The 13,393-nt window shown below is 46.9% G+C and overlaps 6 protein-coding genes across 6 annotated transcripts; 2 read left to right on the top strand and 4 right to left on the bottom strand.

The window, feature by feature from the left end:
* Positions 1–132: 132 nt before the first annotated feature.
* On the top strand, positions 133–1,735 carry L228DRAFT_259372 (N2227-domain-containing protein; the record flags this gene model as incomplete). Its single annotated transcript, XM_018334153.1, has 2 exons — positions 133–189; positions 569–1,735. 2 exons carry the CDS (start codon positions 133–135, stop codon positions 1,733–1,735), a joined length of 1,224 nt encoding a protein of 407 aa, XP_018189666.1.
* A 49-nt stretch (positions 1,736–1,784) lies between these two features.
* Positions 1,785–2,661, bottom strand: L228DRAFT_89492 (hypothetical protein). The gene is made up of 3 exons (XM_018336942.1): positions 2,621–2,661; positions 1,885–2,549; positions 1,785–1,828 (listed from the first exon to the last, which is right to left on the bottom strand). Exon 2 carries the CDS (start codon positions 2,427–2,429, stop codon positions 1,890–1,892), a length of 540 nt encoding a protein of 179 aa, XP_018189665.1. The 5' UTR covers positions 2,430–2,549; positions 2,621–2,661; the 3' UTR covers positions 1,785–1,828; positions 1,885–1,889.
* A 2,514-nt stretch (positions 2,662–5,175) lies between these two features.
* Positions 5,176–6,421, top strand: L228DRAFT_89442 (HSP20-like chaperone). The gene has a single exon (XM_018336940.1). It carries the CDS (start codon positions 5,315–5,317, stop codon positions 6,215–6,217), a length of 903 nt encoding a protein of 300 aa, XP_018189664.1. The 5' UTR covers positions 5,176–5,314; the 3' UTR covers positions 6,218–6,421.
* L228DRAFT_89454 (hypothetical protein) lies at positions 6,252–8,219 on the bottom strand. Its single transcript, XM_018336941.1, has one exon. The coding sequence runs from the start codon at positions 7,946–7,948 to the stop codon at positions 6,626–6,628; it is 1,323 nt and encodes a 440-aa protein (XP_018189663.1). The 5' UTR covers positions 7,949–8,219; the 3' UTR covers positions 6,252–6,625.
* Positions 8,220–8,546: 327 nt separating this feature from the next.
* On the bottom strand, positions 8,547–9,912 carry L228DRAFT_209385 (Osmotin, thaumatin-like protein; the record flags this gene model as incomplete). The annotated part of the gene is made up of 3 exons (XM_018329810.1): positions 8,547–8,812; positions 8,868–9,417; positions 9,469–9,912. The coding sequence occupies 3 exons, from the start codon at positions 9,910–9,912 to the stop codon at positions 8,547–8,549; spliced, it is 1,260 nt and encodes a 419-aa protein (XP_018189662.1).
* Positions 9,913–10,328: 416 nt separating this feature from the next.
* On the bottom strand, positions 10,329–13,303 carry L228DRAFT_218472 (actin-like ATPase domain-containing protein). Its single transcript, XM_018330186.1, is given in 5 exon segments — positions 10,329–10,943; positions 10,995–11,433; positions 11,481–12,413; positions 12,432–12,563; positions 12,619–13,303. 5 exon segments carry the CDS (start codon positions 13,081–13,083, stop codon positions 10,744–10,746), a joined length of 2,169 nt encoding a protein of 722 aa, XP_018189661.1. The 5' UTR covers positions 13,084–13,303; the 3' UTR covers positions 10,329–10,743.
* Between the last annotated feature and the right edge of the window lie 90 nt (positions 13,304–13,393).

Here is a 13,393-nt window from a genome sequence, read left to right as displayed (position 1 = left end):
GTAAATTGCTGGCCTCGCCGATAGACGCTGTCAGGAAAAGGAGCAATGAAGCCGAAAGAATTGTAACATGGAGGTGAACAATTACATGAGGGGATCTTAGAAGCGGTACAATGAGTTGCAGGGGCCTCGAAAATGACTGCTCTCTACGAATTTCAGAAGCCATCATGGGTAATTCTGATGTGTGAGAAGGTAGGATGAAAGATAATCATCTATCGCTAGGCAGGAACTTACCTAGATGAGACGAACCAGTTAGTTAGGTTAATTAGGAGACGGAGTTGACTTCGGCTGGTAATCATCTCCCAAAATAACTTGAACTCAAAACGAAATCGAACAGATTATGTGACCTCAAAATCCCTAACCTGAAGATCTAATTAACCAAACCCCGGATTTGCTCCCGACATTAAGTATTCAGAATGCCTACAGAAGGGGAATGGAGTGGTGAATTTGATCCATTCGCCGATGCCGAGGAGAAGCGAGTATTGTTTGCAGCACTGGATTCATTTCGGTAGAGAGTAATTTCTACAGTATACGCCGGTTATTGAGCTGATAATACTGAAAAACTAGACAGTATCGAAGAGCAGCTCATTTCAATGTTACCCATCGACGGCGACAGAACTTTTATGCTCTACCATCCAAACAATGGGAGATCCTTGCCGCTCCGCCCTTTTTGTTTCTGGACACACTCTTACGTGTAGACGATGCAATCGATGCCAATGCTGATATTGCTGACGCCATTTTACGGGCTGGGTTAGAAGCCTTCGGTCTAGAGGAAACACCGCAAGACAAATCCATGGACTGGCGGGGATTTGCTACTCCTTCTGATCTAGATAAAGCGCAAACAACTATTCGCCAGCTTTATAGAGATTGGAGCATTGAAGGGGCTGCCGAGCGACAGGCATGTTACAGGCCCGTTCTAGATATTCTCCTAGAAGAGTTCTCGACATGTCCAGATAAGGGCTCAGTTAAGGTCCTCGTGCCTGGCGCTGGTCTTGGCCGCCTCGTGTTCGAAATCAACGCTGCAGGGTTCTGCACAGAGGGAAATGAAATTTCGTACCATCAGTTGATAGCCAGCAGCTTCATTCTCAACCATACCCGATGTGCCGAACAATTAGCTCTTTACCCGTGGGCTTTGAGCTTCTCTAACCATAGTTCACGGGAGCATCAACTGCAAAAAGTCATGGTCCCAGACGTCCATCCCGCTGCCGCTCTCGCAGAAGCCTCTCAAGGAGCGATGACGCATGCGTTCGAGCGGCTCAGTATGTCTGCTGCAGATTTCACAATGCTCTATGGGGATGCCGCACATAACGCTGCCTACGATGCGGTAGCAACTGTATTCTTTATCGATACAGCACCGAATTTATTCGATTATATCGAAACCATAAAGAATTGCCTACGAGAAGGGGGAATTTGGATAAATCTAGGCCCATTACTTTGGCACTTTGAAGACTCGGATATTGGTGCCAAACGAAATTTGAGCAAAACAGCCGATACAAGCGCTACGGAAGAAGGGATACAAATCTCATCTGGCCACAAACGCCAAAATTCAGCGGGATTTGCTCACACCGGAAGCGTCGAGCTGACTGATAACGAAGTCATTCTCCTTCTCGAGCGAAGTGGTTTCAAGCTTGAAAAACATATAAAGCAACCTTTTGCTACCGGCTACATACAAAATCCCCGGAGCATGCTTCAAAATATATACGAGATCTCAACCTGGGTAGCTCGAAGGATAAAATAAATTCAACAGCTCTATTTTTCATTAAAATAACCTGTGCATCTGACAAAACGTTTAGCATTGAAAATACGGGATGCCCAAAATATAGTGTGGGTGCTTTAAAATCAGTCAGAAATAGTCATCTCTTCCGAGAAGGAGGATTTTGAATTAACCTTGTTCACTTCCTTAAGCGCTTCACGGGTAGTCGAATTTGTTGCATAGACCCTCCGCTTCCACTTGCTTCGTTGATCGTTCCCTTATACCTTCCCTCGGAGTCTCCATCCGAGTCATTACCACCCATAGCGGATTGTCTCCTCTTTCTTGTACCCGTAATGCCCTTCAGTTTTCTTTGGCTTGCGGCATACTCTCTCTCTCGGATCTGGAAGTCTAAGTTGCCCAAATGATTATTGATCATGGTCCCCTTGTTACCTCTTGCGTTTCTTATTCGTTGTCTGATGCAGGGTTCCTCGTCAAGCTTTGCGAGGTGCAGAAGATGCGTGAAACTGCCCTCATGACGAAAGGCGCCTTCCGTCCCATTTCTTTGCTCTTGGCTAGGATGGCTGGCGTTAGATTTATCATTTCTTAACCGTGGATAATCCTTCAAAATCTGGCTGAGTCTAGCGTGGTTGGTATTTTCGCCCGAAAGCTCGCCAGGAATATTGCAAGCTTTGAGAAACTTTCGAGCGACAGCAAATACATTGCGTTCGCCCAGGCTCATGCGATTGATGCGTCCTATTTCCTTCGGCAAGCTACGATTGTCGACGCGAAAATTGAGATCTCGAATAAGTGCAGGAAGATCGAGAAACTTTTCCAGGCAATACAAATGCACATATCCAGCGTGAATATATGGGTCAGTACCTAAGCGTTTGTGTGACTGTTCGTCAAATGCAACGCGGAAATGGCCTACATTTATCTTGTTGTTTGCACCGCAACAATCCTCGAAACGGCACCGGCTCGAGAGTGGCGTGGGATAGCGCCTACGAGAGTCGGCGGGCACACGCTGAATCCATAGAACTAAAGCACTGGTGTCTCGTTTCGAATAGGAATCACTCTCATGCCCAACCAAGTTGCAGGCGTCCTTTGGGTTATCCCGGTTGCCTAGATCGTGCAAAGGATGGTGATATAAATATTGCTTGATCTGTGATACCGTATAAGTCTCCCCCGGGAGTAACTCACCGTTTGACGTATACTCAAAAGGACCCCAAGGCGCAGGAGTTGAAGGTAATGCGGTATATATACTCGAGGGATCGAAGGCTGCTATTTTTACGGAGCGGCTGTTCCTGTTTCCTGTCAACACACTTTTCTGTGCACCGGGACTGGATAAATACGGACTTCGCACCTGGGAAACGTTGCGGAATGAAGATTGCTCGATATGGGTAGAGAAAGGAATCTGTTGCGGATCAGTTGGGTCGGAATTTGAGTTGTGCATGGTCGGTCGGTCTACCTTGGCTGGCAAGTACGAAGAAATTTGAGGAGCTCTTTCAATTGATTCGTCTGACGGAGCGGAAGGAGCAATGCCAAATAAGCCCGACATATTAGAATCCAGCGCCACGAAGTCATCAGAAATAGGACATTCGGACCTGGGAATTGTGAATCCGCTGGAAGATATACCATTGCCTGTAGCCGTATCAGCTGTATTTCGTGTCAACGGTTCCTGCCAATACTGCTCTCGGAGTTCTGAAGCTGCAAAAGGAGGGCACCAAAAGAGAGGATCGCCTGTTTTTGAAAGCTGCCATTGATACAGATTCGGTTCTATTTGAGCCAGGTGATTGTGGAAAGGGGAAACGGCCACCGAGGAGGACAGTATTGTCTGTGAAGAGGAGCATTTGGCATCACACAAGCTGAATACGCCATCCAAATCAGAAAGCGCAATTTGCTGCAGATTACCAGAGCTCGCGGGACCATCGATCAATTCTGTTGGATTAAATTCCTTACATTCAAGAATCTCGTCATTATTTTCCTCCTTAACTGATGGAATTGACATCATTGAAATGTCAAATAAGTTATCGAAAACATTTGAGATTTGTTTAAATTCGTTCTCAACTAGGGAGTCCGGCTCCCCAGGAGAGATCAAGGTAGTTGGATTGCTGGCCATTGTGGAGGATCGGCGCGTACGGAAATTGGACTGCTAAATATGGCGTAGTTGTTTGGATCTGTTTTGCTGATATCAATTCCCTTTGCAGAGGATACAAAATGTGATGATACGGAGTTATGTTTGCTTATTTGCATCCTTGCGAAAACTATCGCTGTAGATATAGACTCGACTCGACAAAGAAACCTTAGAGGGAGAATTTGCTTTATTTCTGTCAAACAATGAATGCATTGTCTCTTTGTATTCATCTGTGATAGTTTTGCTTCACGTACTTGAACTGGTGAAAGAAGATTTTGGACCGAAAATTAAATTTATTCCAAGGACAATGAAATGATATATCACACCGGATTCGGGACAGAGACAATGACTTGTGTTCAGTAGGTCTGGCCTACACAAAGACGATGTCCAGCAGCTTTAATGCAAATTCAATCTTTTTGGAAGCTGCTCCACAAAGATAATATATAGGAGAGCCTTAATGGTTGAAATTTATGGTAGAAGAGTCCCTTTCTCTACACAGTGCTATAGTTATGAATAAGAGTTAGTTCGACATACATATCAATATGTGGATAATACAAGAAACAAAATGACTATTTAAGGAATTCAGAAGGTCTCCAATACTATTCTACATTGTTCATTCAAGATAGATATGTAAATTCTTGTTTCATCCTGTCAGGAATAGGGTTTGTAGAATTAGGAATAGCACATTACTTACTGAGGCAGAGAGGCGATCGAAAACCGCGTCAAACTGCAAACCTAACATGTTTTTATTTGAGCTTGGCAAGGATTAAAAAAGAACGTTGATATTCAGGGATCGATAGAGCAAGATTTCAATTTGCAAAAGAACACCATAAGGAGACGCGACGGCGTGGAGAGGGCCTCAGGTTTGCCCGGATCGTTCGCAGATTGATGGGTACGAAGTCTAATCTAATCTCTTACCTCATCAATTCTCGGGGCCGAGTGGTGAGCCACATCGGAGGTTCGGGCCTGTGGCAACAAAGTGTGTCGACTGTTCATGTGAATTCGGAGCTTAGAACGCTATCCCTTTGCCCCCTTCGGTGGCGCAAACAATGCCAACCCGCTCATTCAGCCGTGGCGGACATCGGTTCTTAATTCTCCGGCGTACCTCTGGCGTTTACGTATCGTCGACTCCGAGGCGTCTTCTGTGACTTCCTCCGCTCTGTGGCACCCGGAAACGCGCGTTTTTACTGCCTGAAGCTCTATCAACTCACATGACCTCCCTTCAGTCTTCAGATGCAGCTTAGATGATCGGTCAAGGCGGTGTTGAAAGCTCCGACCATACTCTGCGCCTCGGAGAGTGACATGAGAACATCCTGGAGCCTTGAGGCAGACGTTATGCATATAAATAAGAGCTGAATTTCCACTTTCTTCTCCTTTTCAAATACGCCAACCAGCTGAAAATCATACGAAAGCCGGCAGCACATCTCAACCTACGATCAACCATCGCAAAAGATTCTCAGATCAATTTCTCGTTAGACTCTTCTACTCGCAAGATGCCTTCAATCAAAGAGCTGAACCAATCAAACGGCCCATTCTGGGACTTTACCTCCGGTCTGGAAGATAGCCGGAATCACCCACCATTTGCGTTCGGCGGACCTGGAATGCCTCCATATACAATGGACGCCTTTCACATGCGCCGAGGAGCCTCTGCAGAAGAGGATATGCCCCCAACCGATGAACGTTTTGAAGACAGCCCTGCTCATCGGGAAAGCCACCCGAGTGCTGATAGATTTGGCCCGGGCCCCGATTATGGTTTTGCAGGCTTTGGAGAGTTGCCTTTCCGCAATGGACCGCCACACTTTGAAGGTCTTGGTCACCATCGTGGAGGCCACGGCCCAGCCGGGCGCGGCGGCATGTCTTTTGGTGGCCGGCGCGGGGGCTTTGGTGGGCCTTGTGCCCGGGGTGGTATGGGTCGCGGCGGTGGCTTTGGTGCTCGTGGCGGACTCCGTCACCAAGGGCCTCGAGGCGGGTTGCATCCCTTCATTGATCCACGCGCACGCCTATTCGAATCACCCTTTGGTGGACGGGCAATTGATGGCCAGGAATTCCGTCTTGCCGTGGATGTCTTTGATACTGATCCCTCCTACGTTATTTATGCCTATGTTCCTGGGGCACGTAAGGAGGACATCAGTGTGACCTGGGATGTAGATGACAGCGAATTGTCAATCAGTGGAGTTGTCCACCGCCTCGGCGATGAGGAATTTTTGAAGTCTCTCGTCCTAAGCGAGACGCAGATTGGAGCTTTCGATCGGAAAATTAAGCTGGGAACTCGCGCTGAGCCCGCTCTAATTGAGCAAGACGCCATTACAGCAAAGCTCGAAGATGGCATTCTTCGCATCAACGTACCAAAGCAAGAGAAGGAATACATTGAAGTGAAGAAGGTGGATATCGAATAGGGAACATTTTGCATTCGGGAAAGAGAAGTGAGCAGATGGAGGACATGAGCAGGTCTAGGAAAATGAAAAAAAAACGGAGATTGCGTACTTGAAGGGCAAACAAGAGGCGCTTGGTGTTGGAGGTAGCAAGGTACAAAAGAATTAGCAAGATTAAGAGCTTGGAGTCTATGGAAGGTTAATGAATAATTTGCGATTTGGGACAAATACCTTTAAATACTGTTTATAATGATATGTGAATTGCTCAGCACTCAATAATTATTAATATTTCAAATCATGACTGTATCATTTATTCTATCTAAGTTATGTTTTGATTACTTGTTCGGGAACCAATTTGTGATGTACCTGTGTGAAGTGTTGTTTATTTTCATCGAAAAACACATGGGTTGCGTATGTTATACTCTTTGGCTGTCACTGGCATTTCCCCCCATTCTGTCGGAAGTTTTCTCGTAGGGTTTTCTCCAAGAATCGGCCAATATCAATCCAGCCTATAGGTCCGACCCTGTCATCAACACTGTAGCTGCTCGTAATACCATTTGCTTTCCCCACGCTTTCTCCCACGTCCTTTGCGCGGAATTCTAGAGCCATTTGATACACTACCCTCATATCCTTTTCATCTATATGAACGAGGAACCCGGCGTGAGTGAGAAGATTAATACTGCCTCCGCTGACTTCGTTAATGACGAGACCATCCGCACGAACTAGTCGAACTACCCACTCTGGCGTAACATGTCCTGATTGGCGGCTGTCGTTTTCGTTGACTCTACTGGGAGATTTGACAAGTGAATCAAGACGAAGTCCCAGAGCATCCAACTCTAGCTTAGGACGACTAGTATGGTTGAGGTTTTCGGAGATAGCTCTGATATCAGACCACCCTTGATTCTGTAGATCCTTTCGCACCTTTGATACAATGTTCTGTCTTTGTAGAAGTTGCTCCTCTCTGATTTGGCGCTCGCGTTCCCGCTTGCTTGTCCATTCCGCTTGACGCCTTTCACGGAGCTGCTGCTCCTGGCGGAGTCGACGTTGCTTTACTTCAATTTGTTCCGTGCTTAGGACAGCTTCAGCCGCGCGATCCCGTGCGCGCTGTGCGTCACCCTGAGAACGGAGAAATTCATAATACGCACGCCGCTGATCGCGACGGGCGAGTGATGCAGCTTTCTTTTTGCCAACCTCTCGGCTGCGAGATTGACTTGCCGAATCGCCCGCAGCTACGTGAGGTTGGTGCTGTGTTGGTAGTCTGGCGCCTGTGTCCGCGTCTGTGTCGAATGCTTCGGGCTCAAATCTTCCCGCGCCATTTGCCATTGGAGCTGCTGCATTGTCCCCTTCGAGCTGAATTTGATTTGCAATCCCTCCAGTTTCTTCAGGCTCAACTTCATCAAGGACGTTGTAGTCCTCGTCGGAGGCTTCTGGCGTCGGGCGGAATTCGCCTTCAGCTTCGACCACATCCCCAAAATTTACATCTGCGTTCGCGGTTCTAGAGCCCATATGATGAATTATCCATGAATAACCAGTACCCCCATTTCCCCTATGCTCCCCGGAAAAGTTCTGTCCTCTCCGTGATGCCCAGCCACGCCATCGCTCAAAAAGCGAGGGCGCGAAATATAAGAGGGAACAAAGAATGACTGTATGTAATATATCCTGTGCGACAGGAGTATCCGGAAAAGTAAAAGGTAAAAGTTGGTCGACGATGCAGCGGATCCGGATCAAGGCGGTCCGGACAACCGGGGTTGCCATAGAGGATTATCGTATACAGACGCGAAAGCACCTTATATATAGCGTACAATGGATGAAGTCTTTCGAAAAACAATAAGACGGGGTAAGTGAATAGATGTATTTGAGTATTGTCTGGGCTGCGTAGAATTTGTGGCGATAATCATGTCTCACCACCTGTGAATGTTCAATGGTAAAGCATATGTTAGCAGCATTTAGCGCCCTTAAGGATGTCGGCCTTGAATAAACTGCTGATCGTGGCCTGCTAATGTTTGTTGCGCTTTGCGTCGACCGGTGATGCTTATGACTCGATAAGTCGTCATCTGGAGAGAGAGCTTATGTACTACGTATACGATCTATCCTTGCCGCTAGTGCCCGCATTTGGTAAACTGTTGGTCAGGACCTCCGCATAACTCGAACCCCTTCCGTGACCAGGATAAAAAGTCTAGGTAAACGAGTGATTCGCTGGTTGCCTCACCAAATCTAAAAAAACTTCACATGTCCAGGAAAATTTTAAAAATATTATTAGAACGATACTGATAGACACCCTCGCAATGCAAAGCTTAAACGGGTTGTTAATAACTAAGCTATATGTGTTTTCGATGAACAAAGGGATTTGATTTCACAAACCCGTCAAAATAACAAAAATCAAGCCAGCCGCGGCAAGATGCGGCCATTTTCTCTTGTACGAGATATTGACCGCCTGAAAGGCCACGTTTTTTTGAACGGTAGCCTTTCTGTAAGCTTTATACTCTGAGCCTGAAAGCAGCTGCGCTTCGGCAGGAGTAGTGGTACTGAGTATTGTCGTGGATCTTCCCTCTGGACAAAAAACTACACCAAATCCACCACCCGACGGAATGATGAATGTCGAAGTTTGGTCGTCGAACGCTGAGACACTAGTGAGCAGTGATAGCTTACAGAAAAAAGAAACAAGAAACCTTACCGTAACTGTATGCATCTGGGCAGATTTTCTTTGCATCTCTGCTATAAGCACTAGGCTTACACGCGCCAGGGCTGTTATATTCGCCGGTGCAGCAATCCCCAGGCTGACTCCATTTTGCACAAGCGGAGTAGCAGGGGTCGAAAATCGGCCTTTGTATGCTGTTATCCGGATAAGAATATACGCCATCCTGAGGACTTGTTGGCGGGTCTAATTGTAGGTCCCACGGGCACCATGAGGAAACATCGTTGACCGTGACCTGCTGGTCAAAAGGAAGAGGAAATGATGAATTTGTTCCGAGTAACGCCGCATAGTCTGTTGCTCCGCTAGTATAAGGGTCCCAGCCCTGCGCTGCGAGAAGTCCGGCTGTACCAATGCAAATTGGGTTGGTGAGGTTTGATGGAATGTTCTCAATATCAGCAATACCTGACTCCGCATGAAGTGAAACGATCGCAATAGGTAAATTGTAACCGTCAACGAGAGAGATATCGTAAAATGTCTGCCCAGTAGAAGAGGCCAGAGTAAACTCAGCGAGCGTCACTGGAGTATTTCCCTGCCAGGAGAATTAACCGCTATGCTTAAGAAAATTCTTTCTCGGACTTACAGTCACCATGCAATTCAGTACTCCATTGCAGTCACCAGTGGCACAGGCTTGTCCACCTCCATTGTTCCCGCCATTGTTAGCTGGACCCGTTCCATCCGCGTTGAAGCTACAATTTGTCCGACCCCATACACGCCCTTGCCAATCTGAGCCTATCGTCAATGACTCCTGGGCACCCGGCATGAGCTGAAACCCGCCGAACCCAGGAGCAAATCCTGATTGGGTGATAATTCCAGGATATATTATTTCAGGGCAGTTGTTCGTGATCTGTAGAGGAACTGTATCCGCTTCGCGTCTTCCTGTCCGGTGACTTCGTAAGGGCAAAGCATTTTGGGCTCCTTCAGCCAAACACGTAATAAAGACTAAAATGGATAACGAAGTAATAACGAAGGAACGCGAGTAGAACGCACGTCGCCGAAAGCATCCGGCCACTACTCGAAAGGCCATCAATAAAAGAAAGACATGTTGATTTTAAGGTTGGCTTTGCGATAGAGGAGAAAAAGGAATATTGCCATTGGCTTCCATACCCACATCAGGAAGGAATGCAGAAAAGTACCCAACAAAGTCAAGGTTCCTTCCCCCTAAGGAGACGGAAAGGGCTGAGCAGAGCTGAGCATTTTAGAACAAGGATAGATTGACGACAACCACCGCCGTATTATATTCGACATGCTACATTGCTCTATGCCCAACTTCATTTATTTGTTGCAGGGCGAACGTACTTCTGAAAGCCAATGCCTCTGCCTACCCATTCCATAGCAAAATTGTATAAAAAGATATCTGCACGCGTACTAGCACAAATGATAATTCAATCGTGGCTGTCTGCGGGATGCGATAGTACGCCATTTTCGTAGGCCGTATAATTTAGACCTGCACTATGTCAGAATATCTCGTCGTAAAAGTGGCATTGCTTCAGAAGCACTCTTAGTTTGATTATCAATTAGATAGCCGGAGGTAGCACAAGAGTACCGAGTAATTGCCGGCATTTCCAGCGCAAAGGATCTTGGAGTCGAAAAAAATTGCTCATAAAGGTAACATACCTCTTTGCTATCGGAAGAACTATGGCTTGACTTCAGCTTACTGACGAAAACGTAAAGCAAGTATAAGTAGCATATCAAAAACCGAAAATTGAAATAAAATGGATTGCAATATTGGAAGGATAACCCGCTATGATGACAGATGCTGAGAACATTTGATATAGGTATAAAGCCTTGAGCAAAGAGCGTGAGCATAATGTCCAAAAAGCCATAAAATAAGTATTTCATGCGGAAATGGGAACATCTATCGAAACTTTGCGGTGCAGCGGCCCATAACTTCGCCTTGGCAAACCAGTTCTGCATTGAACTCGCTACCATCAAGTGTAAGATATATGTCAAAGTAAACTCTGTAAAATGTGCCTTGTGGCGTATCCATCCTTTCGAAGTCTTTCTCCAAGTTTTTCCGAGACAGGTCTGAGGTGAGCGTAACAACCTCCTTGATCCCTGTAGAGAATATGAGTGTTTGATCAAGGTGTCAATCGAAAGCGAACTTACGTGGGTCTTTGGTATACTCCGGGCAGACATCGTCGTCGCAAGCATAGAGGATATCCTCGTACATGAGAGTTGCGCCGGGTGCGACTTGTCGGAAAAAAGAGACTTTCACCGGCTCACCGATCTTTACTCTTTGGCCCTTCTGAACAAATATTTGCCGAGTATATTTACATCTATCTTTACCATCCAGTGATGGGACACGGTACTGCTCTGGATGATGGCCTTCCTTGAAAGGTTGCAGAGTAGCCATAAGGTAGTGTCGACGAGCAACTCGTGAAGTAATGACCCTTTCAGTGATTCCTGCAGTGACTGCGCCCTTGACTATGGCAGCAACAGAGTCCATAGGTCGAACGACCTTTGACTGGAATTGTGGAGGCACATGAAGCTTAATCTGCTGGAAGAGATATTCGGACGCACCAAAGCCGCCGACCACGAGCACATTCTAATCAAATTAGCGATAGAATAGGCCTGAAACAGAAGAATTCATACCTGTAAAGCCCTATTTTGAGCTTGGATCGCAATAATTTGATTTCGAACCAACTCAAGTATTCGATTGACAACGGGTTCGAAGCACTGTAGAATCTCCTCATTTGTGAACGTCATGTACCCTTCCTCTATCCCAGCCTCAGGAAATTCGGCTTCAATGCCAACATCGACGGCCCACTTTTGACCGTTGTTCCTGAAGTCAGCTTTGATCCTGTTTTCAAAGTCCATTATGCATTTCGCATACACCTTTCCAGCTGTCTTCGATCCATCCGGAAGCTTCATTTTACGGATTTTCGCGCGTAAAATATTACTGAAATTTCGATTGAGCGCCGTAGAACCACAAGAATCTCCAGACCCTGCAGTACATTCTGCCACAGTAAATGGCTGCTCTTCTTCAACTTCATAGGCTATCAAATCAACAGTCCCTCCACCGCAGTCTACTATCAAAACAGCATCGTGGATTTTGAGATTGAGGAGACCAGTCTTGGAGCAGAACATGGCCGCAGCCTCGGGTTCAGTCACTAAAGTAAGTCGGTTATCGTTCTCGTCTCGTAGAAAACCAGCTTGGATAGCAGCGGCTCGGGTGGCAGCCTTCCCTGCATCATTCCAGATGGCAGGAACTGTGAGAAAGTATTTAATGTTGCGTTCTTCTCTATTGAAAACTTCGCCAAGGGTCTTCTGCAATTGATTCCTCATAGCCTGCCGAAGTTTGAAAAGGTAATCGGCCGCAACGTCGATCTCGGATTTCCCAGGCGGCAGAGGAGGAAGGTTTATAGGATCAATGTATGTGTTTCCGGATAACATAAGCTGCAGCTTGAACCATTCTACTTTCTGAACGCCAAGTTTGGGATAGCCAGTGGGCGCGAGAGCGTCGGCAATATCTGGGCCCCATCCCACAACTTTTTGATACTGATCGTAATAGAGAACAGTGGGGATCTGTCTAGGTTAGTTGACGATCTTTGAAGCGGGAAGTGTAATTGCCTTCTGCTTAGTCTGGTTTCCAGCACCAGGCCATTCCGTGATGATGTCTTCTTTCACTTCGTTGTTGGTCGCAAATGCAAAGGCCACGCCGGAAAAGGTTGTGCCCTAGTATTAAAAAGTCAGAGAATAGCGATTAAAAAGGACGACCGCCCAGCCTTACAAAATCAATGCCAACAATAAGCTGAGCCTTGCTCCTCGCGGCGTCTTCAACTTCAACGGGTGCCTGGAACTGCTGATTGGGAATCGCATAGGTCCCACCGTACGGTCTTGAAGGCATCTGCGGAGTTCTCATTGCTGGATATGGTTGGGGGGAATAGCCATATCCTGACTGAGTTGCGGGAGGGTGCCCAATTTGCTGAGGAGGTATCGGACTCGTTGGTCGACCAACATGGGGCGGAGGAGCACCGAGATGACCAGGATTTGGGGGAGTGTACGATGGGGGCCTTCCCAACGGATTGTGTGGATTCATAGGAAGACTGGAATTTGAGGAGTTGGCTCCAGACGGAGGTGCGGTGCCAACAGGAAGTGTGCTGTTTGCTACCGGTGGTGGGGTACTCTCCGTCTGAACGTTGCCAGAGGACTTCCGTTTGGAGCCAAACCCGAGGTTCCTGAATCGTGAGCTCATCAAGTCCGTAATATATGAACAGACGCGAGACACCTGTTTCAAGGAGTATGTGTAGAAGCCGGTCGGTCGGGAAGGCCGAGAAACAAGCAAGTCCAAAGACTATAGTGACGGTGGACTAATCAACAGCCATCGACTTGCGAGGAGTGAGGCTGAGTCAACAGCGCTGACATACAAAGGGTTACAGTAATAAGTAGATTGCAACGGTTGGCCACAAACAACATCGCGGAGCCGAAAGACTACTGTATCGAGCACTCGGTAATTACCTATATATATTACGGGCTTTGTTTGCAAAGGGTATCCAAAACTTTCC

Source organism: Xylona heveae, assembly GCF_001619985.1.
Source record: "Xylona heveae TC161 unplaced genomic scaffold L228scaffold_3, whole genome shotgun sequence".
Taxonomy (NCBI): domain Eukaryota; kingdom Fungi; phylum Ascomycota; class Xylonomycetes; order Xylonales; family Xylonaceae; genus Xylona; species Xylona heveae.
The sequence above is the reverse complement of the archived record's forward strand: the minus strand, read 5'-3'. Positions and strand labels throughout refer to the sequence as shown.

What these genes read in the sequence shown, in the direction of transcription:
- L228DRAFT_218472 (XM_018330186.1), bottom strand. Translation starts at nt 13,083, where the DNA reads ATGAGCTCACGATTCAGGAACCTCGGGTTTGGCTCCAAACGGAAGTCC. An exon ending in TTATTGTTGGCATTGATTTT is followed by an intron (nt 12,564 to 12,618) that starts GTAAGGCTGGGC and finishes TTTTAATACTAG; the next exon opens with GGCACAACCTTTTCCGGCGT. An exon ending in GGAGTATACCAAAGACCCAC is followed by an intron (nt 10,944 to 10,994) that starts GTAAGTTCGCTT and finishes TATTCTCTACAG; the next exon opens with GGATCAAGGAGGTTGTTACG.
- L228DRAFT_89442 (XM_018336940.1), top strand. Translation starts at nt 5,315, where the DNA reads ATGCCTTCAATCAAAGAGCTGAACCAATCAAACGGCCCATTCTGGGAC.
- L228DRAFT_89454 (XM_018336941.1), bottom strand. Translation starts at nt 7,948, where the DNA reads ATGGCAACCCCGGTTGTCCGGACCGCCTTGATCCGGATCCGCTGCATC.
- L228DRAFT_89492 (XM_018336942.1), bottom strand. Translation starts at nt 2,429, where the DNA reads ATGAGCCTGGGCGAACGCAATGTATTTGCTGTCGCTCGAAAGTTTCTC.